This window comes from Danaus plexippus, chromosome 17, assembly GCF_018135715.1.
Source record: "Danaus plexippus chromosome 17, MEX_DaPlex, whole genome shotgun sequence".
In the NCBI taxonomy this organism is placed as follows: domain Eukaryota; kingdom Metazoa; phylum Arthropoda; class Insecta; order Lepidoptera; family Nymphalidae; genus Danaus; species Danaus plexippus.
The window spans coordinates 6019257-6032041 of record NC_083548.1 but is presented as its reverse complement, the minus strand read 5'-3'; the positions used below and the strand labels follow the sequence as shown (position 1 = coordinate 6032041).

Here is a 12785-nt window from a genome sequence, read left to right as displayed (position 1 = left end):
GATTGAATGAAATAAAAAGCTCAAGCGGAAATCAACTTCGTAAATCAAAGCCTACTTCAACCATTTCATACAAGGGAAGCTCGTTTTTAAACATATTTTTTTTTGTGTTTTTCTTTTTATTCTAAGTTTATCCGTTTACCTAACTTACATACTTAATACTTAACGAAACGTGTGGCTTCTGATGTCATTGGTGGGTACTCTATTACTGACACGCGTTCTCTCAGTGCACAATACAAAACGAATCATATACAAAAGCTGTCAGAGCGACCCGAGTCGCCGACTTCATTGAATGCATGGAACCATTGTCGATTGAATGTTTTGATAAGAAAAATAATTTACTAACTCATAACCGAAATACAAAACAATGCTGTGACGAAACGCAACGCTCGTCAGACCGTTCAATATTTAGAGACTGTTATGATAATTACTGCCATTTTATTTATAACATTCACCCAAACTAATATAGATGATTTGTAAGGAAAATATTAAAGCTCAGCTCTTGTGAGACAATTTATTCCATGTTAGACAGGTACTGTGGCACAAGAAGAGAATAAGGACAAGTAAACCTCGAAATGCATCCCCGGACATTCCATGGCAGAATAGTTAGTCTCGGCTCGAATGCGTGTAGTAGTTTACGTGACTTGGTCATATTTTTTTTCACCATTCTGCCATAAAGGTAAATGCATACTATTGTTACAAGGAACGTACAATCGTTAGACCATTGGTACCGTTGTGCAGTCCGAGCAAGTAAAAGCAGACTAAAACAATCTAAAAAAAAAAAATATTTAATAGATCAATTTAAAACTATTAAAATGTATAAAATGGGAATTTACAGATTTTGATCTAAATAACTGTGACGTGAGCATCGGACGCTAGCCGTGACGCTCTCCGTCACCGGGGATTCGTTATGGTGGTATGTCCATGGCCTCCGCGGACGGTGGACTCGGCGAAATAAAACTACCTTCATAGCAAATGTACGGCGTTTAATGAGGTCTAAGTGTCTCCGATACATCGACTTGACTTACAGACAGGGGCTCGGCCGCCTCGATGAACATACCAGCATAAACAGCGCGGACCGCCGTCACGTTAAATCCAACCTATTCGCATTGAAATAGGGTTCGATTTAACATAACGGGACGATGTCGGGGCAAGAACCTAGTTGAAGTGATCGGCCGCCCGCCTTATGAATCATATTGTGTTACAAAAACAGGAAGTCAAATTAAACTTGCGTATTCGGATCCAGTGCGCGTTTTTTATTAGTTTAAACCGCGCGCGGCGGGGGCGAGCCGTCTAAAACAATAAAAAGAGCGCAGGTGATCCGAAGACATCAGTTTAATTCAGCTGAACACTCGCGGTCGTCTTGTATATCATAAAGTAAACGGTATTTGTCCCGCTCAGACAGATACATTGACGTGGTCGATATAATCACCTCAGTACGAAACCGAACCTTAGTGCGAGTCAAATAAGATTCACATTACATTCACACGGACGAGATCCCGAACAAGTTGAATGAGTTCATACTGAGTCCGTCGCCGCATCCGCCTGTTACAAGCTATGTACAAGGACGCTGCTCAGGATCGTCCTTACAGAGTAACTATTACAGTAAAAACTGGTGTAAATTTGATAGGAGAAATATAATGATGTCGAGCCAGTGCCGTCCCCCGCTGGAGACGTGTGACGGTGTAAAGGGCAGGTGTTTCTTGGGCGGGCGGCTTGGCGATGGGCGGGCGGCGCTCCCACTTCGTTGTCCCCTCCGCTGACGGAATACAATCAAACATTTAGTTTACGCTTACTTAACCATGTTTAGTATGCAATGGGACCTTATTACTATGAGTCCACGGTTGTTCAACCGTCTCTCACCAGGCTGCATCTCATCAAGCCTGATATATGATGATGTAGTTACATTTCTGTTGCCGTCAAAGCGGTAAATATAAGCAAAAACTATCAACAATCAATTTTATAGCATACTTGAAACGTAATGCTTGTTTGCTTTCCACTTTCTGTGTTTCATATATAGTACATACGTATATACTAACTTTTCTACATGAAATAATCCGGCGTCCGCCGCGTAACATGCGGCTCGCCGCGTCGAGGCGCCGGGTCGAACTGAAGGCTGTAACAAGAATTACATACACATACATACAACATGTCCAGTGAACCCGCGACGCTCAGCGCGGAGCACACAGGTCATAAAACTTCACAATCCATGTGCTGGTGACGCGCCATGCCACAGGGCTGGCCGTCTGTCATCACTTTGCGCTTCTAATCATCCCGCGTTACATATCACGTCATCGTCGGTTCGTATCAATCAATTATACTTACAATGAATACTTGAGCGCATCATCCAATTCCATTATGGCAGCTTGGTTACCACATCTGGAAATAATATATATGTATTTAAAAATTGCTAATAGTGTATATCATCATCATCATCATCATCATCAGCCGATAGGAGCCCACTGCTGAGCAACGACTCTTCTCGCATGGATAAGGTTAGACTCGGAAAAGATAGGATAAGAGAGAGGCGGGCCTTTAACACCCGGGCCACCACGACTTCATGGTGTATATATACATATATTATTCATCGTCTTTGTTCTATGGATTAGTAGTAATATATACAAAACGACCCCCCTTGCTGATAACAACTTGTAACTATTAAAAGCTATGTCGGCATACACAGCACACACATAATCAAAACTGTTGATTTTTTATAAAGATTAGGTTTTCAAACACACGGATGATATCTTTATTGCACTTAATGCAAGCCAAATAACAAAACGACGAGAGATACAGTCGATATAAATTCAACAATCTGCTTTAAATCAAACTGTCTCTCGTCTCGTCGTCTCATAGAGTCTCTAGGACGAGGGACAAAAAATACAATTATATCCCTTATATAAACATAAATAGTAATTTATGTTTATATAAGGGATATAACAGCAAACGAATGTTTTCTAGAAGCAACGTGCGCCAGAGCTGCCTCGGAGTACTTGTGCAAGTTATATCCGGCCTACCTTCCTTCTGTAATAGTCTTAACAAACGTTTATACTGAAAACTGATACATTGGAATTATACCAATTGTATGTGAACCAGAATATTAGCTAAATATAATAAGCAAGCCGTCGGTCGCCCGGGGAGGGGGAGGGGGAGGGGGACAGATTCAAACAAAATCTGTAATTTGTATGAAGAAATAAGCATTTTTTTTCGCACATATATATGGTGATAATTTTCAAACGATTTTTATGAACAATTAACCCTGAGAGCATTGGAGAGCATTCGAAGACATGTTATTTTTTTTTTCGCAGCATGTGATCAAATAATATTTTTTTTACAAATCATACAGCTCAAGTTTTAACTAATTGTAAATTCTTGTGTATATATTAAGGCTTAAATTTATTGGTATTGAAATTTCAAGATTATACCGTTCACTTCTGAGGCTCGTTAATGTATCTAGTAGTGTTGGCAAATATAATAGAGCTCTGTTAATATCATAAAGCGGTCATGTCCCCGCACTATTTTCAAGACTTTTATATCATGATATGTATGTACCTGTAGCAGTAATTGGGTGCTGAGAATATAGTGACCACATTTCTATCGTGACACCAATTGTACCCCTCCATCACCAGCTGATGGGCTCGGGACACCAAGGTCAGGCCGTTGCTGTGATTGAAGGTCTCCGAGATGTCCTGACCGAAGGTATAGCCAGCACCACGTGGGGATATACCCCAACCGCCTCTGTAAATGATAAAACCGTTAATCAACAAACGACAGATTAAAAAAAAAACAAATATATCAATTAGGATTTAGTACACTATATTTCTTTTGTTACAGTTAAAGACAAAATAAAATTTCACCAAGAAAGGTGTCCAGATATTAAATGATTATGTATTTTCTATGTAATATAACAAAGTATTAAAAAACAGAACGACTGACGCACATATGACAGAACATCTCATCTTTAATAGGAACCTCCCTCTTTAAACATTAATAACATAGAATAGTGCTAGAGATATGATGTCCCTCAAACCAACAACAATAAGTCCTTATTGGATAGATCAATTCTCTTAATACGTTTATATCAAGTCCTAACAAGTAATTCATTATTATTTCCTACATCTGTCATTACTTTATAGAAATTAATAAAAATATTTTTTTTAAAGAAATATATTAAAAATTTCTATACATACCATAATAGATTAATGTATCAGCCTAGCAACACTTAATGATTCGCTTGCCGTTATACATTATTATTGATTGCTTAGTATAAGATTAATTAAAATATAATGAGGAACATGTCGGGGAATTTTATTAGTTATCTCACTAAACCTACCGAGAAGGGATTTCCAGTTATATATCTTGGAAATCAGTAAGATATAACGTGAACTCATAATATAACTATTGACATTAACTTAACTTTAAAGTTAAATAAAAAATGTATCCCATACATAAGGGCTATTTGTTATTATATAGTCTTCCAAGTGAATCATATTTCCACACAAGCAAATCTATACAATTAATTTAACATTATATTTAATGCAATATATATAGTAATTAATGTTCTCTTCGATTGTAATATTTCACTGATGGCTGTGTACACTGTTTTTATATCTCAATAGTGTTTTCAATATATACTGATCACTATTAGTTTAAAATCGATATAAATCATATGAACGCTATTTTATACTAATTTTATGTATGTGTGTATATGTGTGTATGTATATATATGTGTGTGCGTGTGTGTATGTGTGTGTGTTACATTTCTCACCTATCATCGGGATCACTCCAGAGTAGGTCACACATGGGTCCCTCGTGTGGTACTTCCTGCACGCGGTCCAAAGCCCTAATGTGATCCAAGGTGTCTATAGACGGACTCAGGCCTCCGTGGAGACAGAAGATCTGACCATCGACGAGGGCCGTCAGCGGCAGGAAGTCGAAAAGATCCGTGAAATGCTTCCACACGGACGCGTTGCCGTATTTACGTAGACACTCGTCGTAGAAGCCGTAAACCTGAGTTATCTGACGTGACTCGTGGTTGCCGCGGAGGATTGTTATTCTCTCCCGATATCTGACCTGCGAGTTATTTATTATTGATTATATAGAATTATAACTTTATAATCATTAATGCGATTAACTAGATTACGAAGATCTGAACGGATATCTTTACGTTTTGGTCTACATTACGATGACCTTGAAACGATACAATCTTAAAAAACATTTAGAATGTAAAAAACAAACTATACACATATTAAAAATTACAACTTCGGTCGAAATCTCAGATATATTTTTAAACCCATTTTTCACACTTTTAAAATTTACCTATAGTAATACAATACAAGGTTATTACCTATAGAAATGCAATGGAGATGGAAAATTTCTTCGTTATCTGATCAGTGTTACGACAAAAATGTATTCTTTCAAACCATTATTTACTTTTATTATATACCAATATTATATGTACTGATACTCTGTATACGAATAAAGATTATATATAAACTATATGTGGACATTAATATACTATACACATTATAAAAACAAAGTGTATGTCTGTTTGTTTCAAGGCTGTATTGCAGCATCCATCTTTATAGTATTTGGTAGATAGATAAACTTCCTGAAGCATAAGTCATAATTTTCCCTTCATAGTAAATAAACCTGATTCCAATCCTCGCCGTCTTCTTATTCAGTATTCGCGAATCGGTAAATCGATATCACTATTTTGGTACGAATCGATGGAAAAATTTTATCATCCGATGTCTTAATCGACTAGCGAGGATTTTTAAAATGCGGGTAGTTTGGGGTAACATGTTAGATTGTCATTAAAATTTTATTCGAATACTTCTCATTAATGTCACACGCAATATTATTTGTCTCCTAACGATTGCTCCTATTTCTCCTCTTCCTATATATTTCCTCCTATTTCTTCTCTCTAAGCAATTAATATATAAACTTTATTACGGAATGTAAAATCAAATTACAAAACCGATGGCCGGGTATGCTTTGTATTATTAATTCATAGCCAATCGATCTATCGCTTCCATTTCTATGACATTTACAATAAACAAATTACTGTCAGAGCTAAGTATGCCTACCACGAGTTTTGCATCTAAACACAACAAACGAATCGTTTCGCGTTTGTCATTACGTAATCTGCGTTAATACTATCGTATGGGAAACTACGTCTTCGCCGATTCACGATGCAAACGCGGGGTAACACCGATGTTAAAAAAATCATTTTCGATTCTATCAACATTTCTCAATAGGACAATGTTAACCGACTTTAAATGAAATACGGGTTTTGTTTTATCCATGCCATCTTTGTTGCAATTACAATACTACTATTTCTACAAATATGTGTTAAGGATATTTACGTAAACTATAAGAATGCATTTTGAACAATAAACAGTTCAACAAAAATCGTCTTAATAATCTTTTTCTTTATAAATCTTTGAAACGAATTGCAACAAAGAAATATTTTTTTACGCTACTATGGAACAATAAAAAAAAAGAACGAATACTTTTATATTGTTAGCATATAACGCATACAAATTAGAACGCTTTTTTTCAGACGAAAATTCTCGTATGAGGTAAAATAATACAAAATCCTACTACAAATCCTATCAAGCCAAAGTAATAATCACTTAATCTATACACAAGGTCGCGTTCTTTAAATTCAATTAAACTTTAATATGTAAATGTAATAAATTCTTATTATGAAGGTTGCAATAAATGTTCACTTTAAAAGCATTCACTGTCCATAATTTTGCAAATTTTATATATCATATTTATATACTATAAGACAATTTTATAAAAAAAATAATTTAAATCCTTATAAAAATTTACTTCAATAAAGGATATTATTATCAATATATATCACCCTACCTCACTTGCCTTCATTGTTACACCTGATCTAGTACACAGTGGTGTACAATATTGTATTAGGTACACACGTAGCCCCACAAACTACAATCCAATATAGGACACATTAAAATACTTACCAACCTACATTGAATACAACACTGTGATAGACAAAAAAAATCAACCTTTTTGGTGTAATACAAAGTAAAATGAGGTTTACAAAAAAAAAACAACGTCAATATTTAAACACCAAAAGGGACAAAAAATAAATTTTTATATATTGTTAATGTTAATAAAACTATTTTTTAAAATAATCAAGTTAACATAGAGATGAAACAAAAACGAAATTGACTTATAATAAATCTAATTATAATATACTCAAAATAAATAATCAAAGTGACATTATACTAACTCAAGTCAGGATGACACGAGGAGAAAGATAAGATTAAAACAACTACAGCCGAGAGTTGAGACAACTACGGCCGTGTGACAAAATATATGCTTGGTAGGAATATCACATGTTACGAAAGAACGTATGAAGAAAATTATATATATATATATATATTATAATAATAACGTCCGACCTATTATGTTATATCCAGCACAAGCTCAATGGATACCGTGCATCATTAAATAAACCTCTTACGTAACATCCACGTATTACGTAACAGGCTTCCGAGAGGCTTTAGGTGTCACAATAAACACACACAACATACATACTTACATAATGACATACAAAGTCAATGTAAAACGATTTTACAATAACTCTATTGTTATGGCTAATAAGGGCGGATTCGTGGCATCCATCTTACAGTAAATTTTGTCACAAACATACTGACATAATATGTTAAATTAAATTATATTGGAATACACTCAACTTTGATCCGTTATGTTCTAAATACTAAGGTAACTGTTTATAAGTTTTCATACGTTTTAACATCTGAATGGTTCGCTGTACCGATTACGATGAAATTTACTTATAAAACTGATCGCAAATAGGAAAACTGATCACAAATGGCTGAGTAACAACCTACATCTACGCCGCTGTCGAACACTCTAACATTTTATACATTCAAACAAATAACATATAAAGATAAAATACTTTATTATACTCAAAGACAGTTTACTCAAACCATAATTTTACGCATATAATATAGTTGAAAGATTTCAGCTGAACAAATTATAAGACGAGTAAAAAAAAAGCTAATATATATATATATATATATAATAAGTACATACCTTAAGCGCTACAAGCAACGTGACTGTCTCAACACTGTAGTAGCCACGGTCAACATAGTCGCCCATGAACAGGTAGTTGGTGTCCGGTGATCTTCCACCTATACGGAACAGTTCCATCAGGTCGTGGAACTGGCCGTGAACGTCCCCACATACCGTCACTGGACAGTTCACCTCTTGGACGTTAGACTCTTTGGTCAGGATCTCTTCTGCCTGGAAATAAGAATTACATCATATATACAAACACATATATATATATATATAAGTATTATAATCAAATTAAATCATCTCGATATACAACCTTCAAAGTGTAAATGTTAAAAAAATATATTCATACAAATACAAAAGCAACTAATATATTTATCAAATTAATAAAAGAATTTTTATTACAAAAAAAAATATATAAATAATCATAATGAGGTTATATATGTGCTTATGTATATAACAATACGAACAGACGATAATTATTTTAACTATTCAATATATATAACCTTATAACAAATCAACTCAATGTGATTAACACTTGGTTGATTACAAGTACGAAAATATTTTAAATCTAGCACAAATTGTGTTCGAAATAGTCGAAAATGTTTTATATAGCGGTCAAATACATCGCGGTCAGACCGATCACAAACTATCGTGATTTTAACGTGAAAACCAAATCATGTTATAACAACATTTAGTTTGAAACATTACATTGAGGCTAATTTGAGTAATGAGCATTACTCTGCGGGATCAATGCTCCGTATTAAGATTACTAACATATAAAACAATAACGATAGCAATAAAAAAAAACTATCATTACAAAAAATACACATTACATGTCGGTATAGACCTAGTGCTTATGTAATCGAGAATCAATGTATGACTGAAATTTTATTTTTATTATCAACTAGCACTGAAACGTCTCGTCATGTCAAAGACATCATAACGATTCTACATTAATACCGACCACTGATATAATAAAGGCCTTCGTTCTAACCAATACAACAAATTAACACAAACATAATATCACGTTACTTCGTAATTATAATATATTTATTTCACTTTATTATTGAATAACCCTGGGGCGTTTCTCATTTCAGAAAATAATACGAGCACTTAAATTTTTGGAAAAACATAAGCAATTTATATTCCATATAATGAAGGCATTCATTGACAGGACTGTATACTAGATGGGAAACGTGTGAAGCAACGGCTAAACACAGTACAAGAGTAAGTGTAGTGATTCTAAAAATTAATCTCGCTACATGTATATTATTAATCAACATTGTTGTATCTAAAGCTGGCTATAAACTGTTCGTTAGTCTTCCACGCAAAACCTCATCCCGGCAACATAAAAAGGAATCAGTATATTGTATATATATCTCTACACAGATAACCTGCGGTATACAAATACAATATGTTGTTTATTTACTTCATACCTTATAAACGTATAATGTATTTTTTTAATCAAATAGTATTTAAAAATTTCATCACGAAAATTTCTTACCAATAGTGTCATTGTTAAATAGCTTTTAGGATCGTCATTTTTTCGTAACAAATTGTTTCGCTACATCCTCTGATAAAAATTAAAAAAAAAAATGTTAATGAGGGCGTATGAACCTAATTATCGCGATTACTTTATATATATATATAAATGTACGTATATATTTATTATATGTAAACTGTATAAACAATTGTATTTTGATGGATGGGGTCATTGTAAAAGTTGATGTTGGACACTCATAATAACCTGGTTATTCTGCTGTGGAGCTAAAGGCAATCCTTAACCTAGGAAGTGCACTTAGGCGCCTGAAGCGAGAGAGCGTCATTGAATCGAGTGACTTTAGGCTGAAAACGCATTTTTCTTGCTAACGTTCATGCAAAATAGGTATTTGTATACATAGTGTCAACCCCAATTTGAACAATGGCTGACAATTAAACCTCCATTAAACGTACAACATTTTTAATTTATTTAATCTACATTATACTGAAATGACATCTAATTGTTGAAATTAACCATTAAAATTTATATACTTTGGCATAACAAAACACACCAAAATTTTATAGTACAAAAATTTATTAGTTAATAAAAATAAATTTCCTTGATAATGATGCTTTAATCATATATATAAAAAAAAAAACATGAATCTATCACTTTTATGTATAAACACATGTCACTCTGCCGATGTACAACATTAAGTAAAAAAAAAAACACAAAACTATAGCTGACTAAAAGTCTATTAATAAATGCCCAACCAAACAAATCTATAAAAAGAAATTTCATTAAAAAATACTTTCAAACAATATATTTTTAATACTGAATATATATTCAACAAAAAAAAACACTGATAAAATTACAGAGGATATTATAATTGCCACTGGCAATACATAAAGAGGAAATTCAAATTACTTACCAACAGAGGCAGTGCCATAGTCAATAAATCAAATAGATTAAAAGATGGGAGCACATTAAATTCACTTTCCAGTTATTCATACTTGTAAAAAAACAGATTTATAATAGAAATTCAAGGCAAATATTCCTTGGGAATATTTTTTCTAAATATAAAAAAAAAAAAACAAGATGCAAACACCCTGGGTAACAAACAACTTGTCATCAGTAACTATGCTGTATAATTCTTTTTTTGAAAAAAACCAGCGTGAAGGCACAAAAATGCTTATTTTTTTTAAATTTTAATATAAAATACAGTGAAAATATTGAATCATATTAAAACATGTTAGATAAAATTTAATTTTGTAATTATTTAACACGTCTCAACATTTAATTATCTTTTATATAAAAAGCATTTGTTATTAGATTTAGTGACCATGGTAACTAAGAAAATTTATTAACAGGGAAACATTGTACTCATTCAAATTTGGAATTCTAATAAATCCTAAATCAATAACTATAGTTAAATGTATGTAGCCATACTAGAATTAAAAAAATGTATACAATTATTGCTTTGAATATATATCAAATATTATTATAGACATCAATAAAAGGTCAATGTGATATTTATATAAACACTTCTAATGAAAGACTTACACTTGTATAGATCTATACTGGTAATATTAGTCTTATAGTATTAAAAACTAACATTTATTACACAGAAATTGATTTTAATGTTCTGATGATACATATTCACCTGTGAGTTCCTTACCAACAGTCACTCAAAGGTGGGATTATTGTTAAACATTGAATAAATAGTCAGTAATCTTATCAACAGCAAGCTCCTATATATATGTATATATATATATTTATATATATATACATATGATAAAATTATATACTTGATTCCAGTTTAGTGTCGGTTTATTAATGCATGGATAAAAAACAAGTTTAGATCAGAAGTGTAATTGTTAGCATTTCCGCAGCTTCTATAAATATCTCATTCAGTTCGGTCTATTGACTTACGCGAATTAGGATATACCTGGGTGTGGTATTCAGGTACACCAGACGTAATGTTAGATATCCCGTCGGAATATTAAAACTATTATCTATCAAATAGACTACCACACGATATATACGCATACTCTTTCTTCACTAAGTACCTATATGATTCATTCAACATCGATACAACATCGTACCAACCTAACTTACGATGGACTTGATAAAAATAAACACCCAAAGTTATTTTATGAGCAAAATAAAATATCAAAAGCATAATTACCTTTTCGCATAACGTTTTCACTTGGTTTTCTGTCAATTGCTTGCATTCGTTTAGCTGTTCTATCCATTGATCCAGTTCCTTTAATGACGCCTTGTCCTCCATACTTTGTGTCTGTGAAATTAACGCACTACACGTTAACTTGATTTTAAGATATCTTTATCGTTTTAATGTACACAAAACCATGCGAATTTTGTATTTTACACTGTGCCTAGAAATACTGACTATGGCAGACACTTACAAAATGGCGTAGGTACCAATTGCGTGACGTCAATTTGCTTCAAAAGACCGATGATGTCCCCCAAGCGGAATACAAAGACACTACGACATGATGCCCAATAATGATGCATTCAGCAGCAATACAAAATTTATATTTATATTTAACAGAATCTCTATTTTATTTTATAATATGATGTAATTCCTTAATATTAAGAAGATTACTACTAATTAAAAACAATTATTCATAATATATTTTAAGTATTTTACAATCTCTCCAGTTACACAATCTCGAGATTTTCCAGTAGGCAACTCTTAAACTAGTTTTAATGTTTTAACGGCTTCTGATGTCTTTGTTATATGATTTGCCAAAAAAAAAAAACAAATATTTTTTGGGTTTTCTACATTTTTAGCAATAGTTTACTACTTGATGTAAAAAATCTATTACGTACTTTTAAATTATCTGATGGCATTATTTTTGCCTTCATAATGGATTGCGTCGTTTCTACGTTGAAATCCATATTTATAAATAAAATACAATAAATATGTATCTTCAATAAATTTAGTAAATTATTGGGAACGTCAAACTTAAAAATAACACCTTCTAATTTATAAAAAAAATATGACAGACGACACTTTTTTATCAAGTTATTTTTTACATATATATGGCGTATAAAGAAAAATATAAATTATTTTATTCTTTATATCAAAGCAATTTATTATTTTATAAAAACATATTTATTCCATCTAAATTTTCCTTGTCATATCAATAAATTTAATAATTTGTTCATTTATATGTTTCATACAATTTAATTAAAAAAACATGGA

At 32.6% G+C, this 12785-nt stretch overlaps 1 protein-coding gene across 1 annotated transcript; it reads right to left on the bottom strand.

Moving 5' to 3' along the window:
- Positions 1 to 966: 966 nt before the first annotated feature.
- LOC116771217 (serine/threonine-protein phosphatase 2A catalytic subunit beta isoform) lies at positions 967 to 12130 on the bottom strand. Its single transcript, XM_032663013.2, has 8 exons — positions 11983 to 12130; positions 11745 to 11855; positions 8092 to 8301; positions 4766 to 5070; positions 3550 to 3735; positions 2323 to 2376; positions 2037 to 2113; positions 967 to 1756 (listed from the first exon to the last, which is right to left on the bottom strand). Exons 2-7 carry the CDS (start codon positions 11844 to 11846, stop codon positions 2041 to 2043), a joined length of 930 nt encoding a protein of 309 aa, XP_032518904.1. The 5' UTR covers positions 11847 to 11855; positions 11983 to 12130; the 3' UTR covers positions 967 to 1756; positions 2037 to 2040.
- Positions 12131 to 12785: the final 655 nt, after the last annotated feature.

Excerpts from the sequence above, each read along its gene's own strand:
- LOC116771217 (XM_032663013.2), bottom strand. The coding sequence starts at position 11,846 with ATGGAGGACAAGGCGTCATTAAAGGAACTGGATCAATGGATAGAACAG. Across the intron at positions 8,302-11,744 it reads TGAAAACGTTATGCGAAAAG|GCAGAAGAGATCCTGACCAA; the intron begins GTAATTATGCTT and ends TCTTATTTCCAG. Across the intron at positions 2,377-3,549 it reads GCACCCAATTACTGCTACAG|ATGTGGTAACCAAGCTGCCA; the intron begins GTACATACATAT and ends TATTATTTCCAG.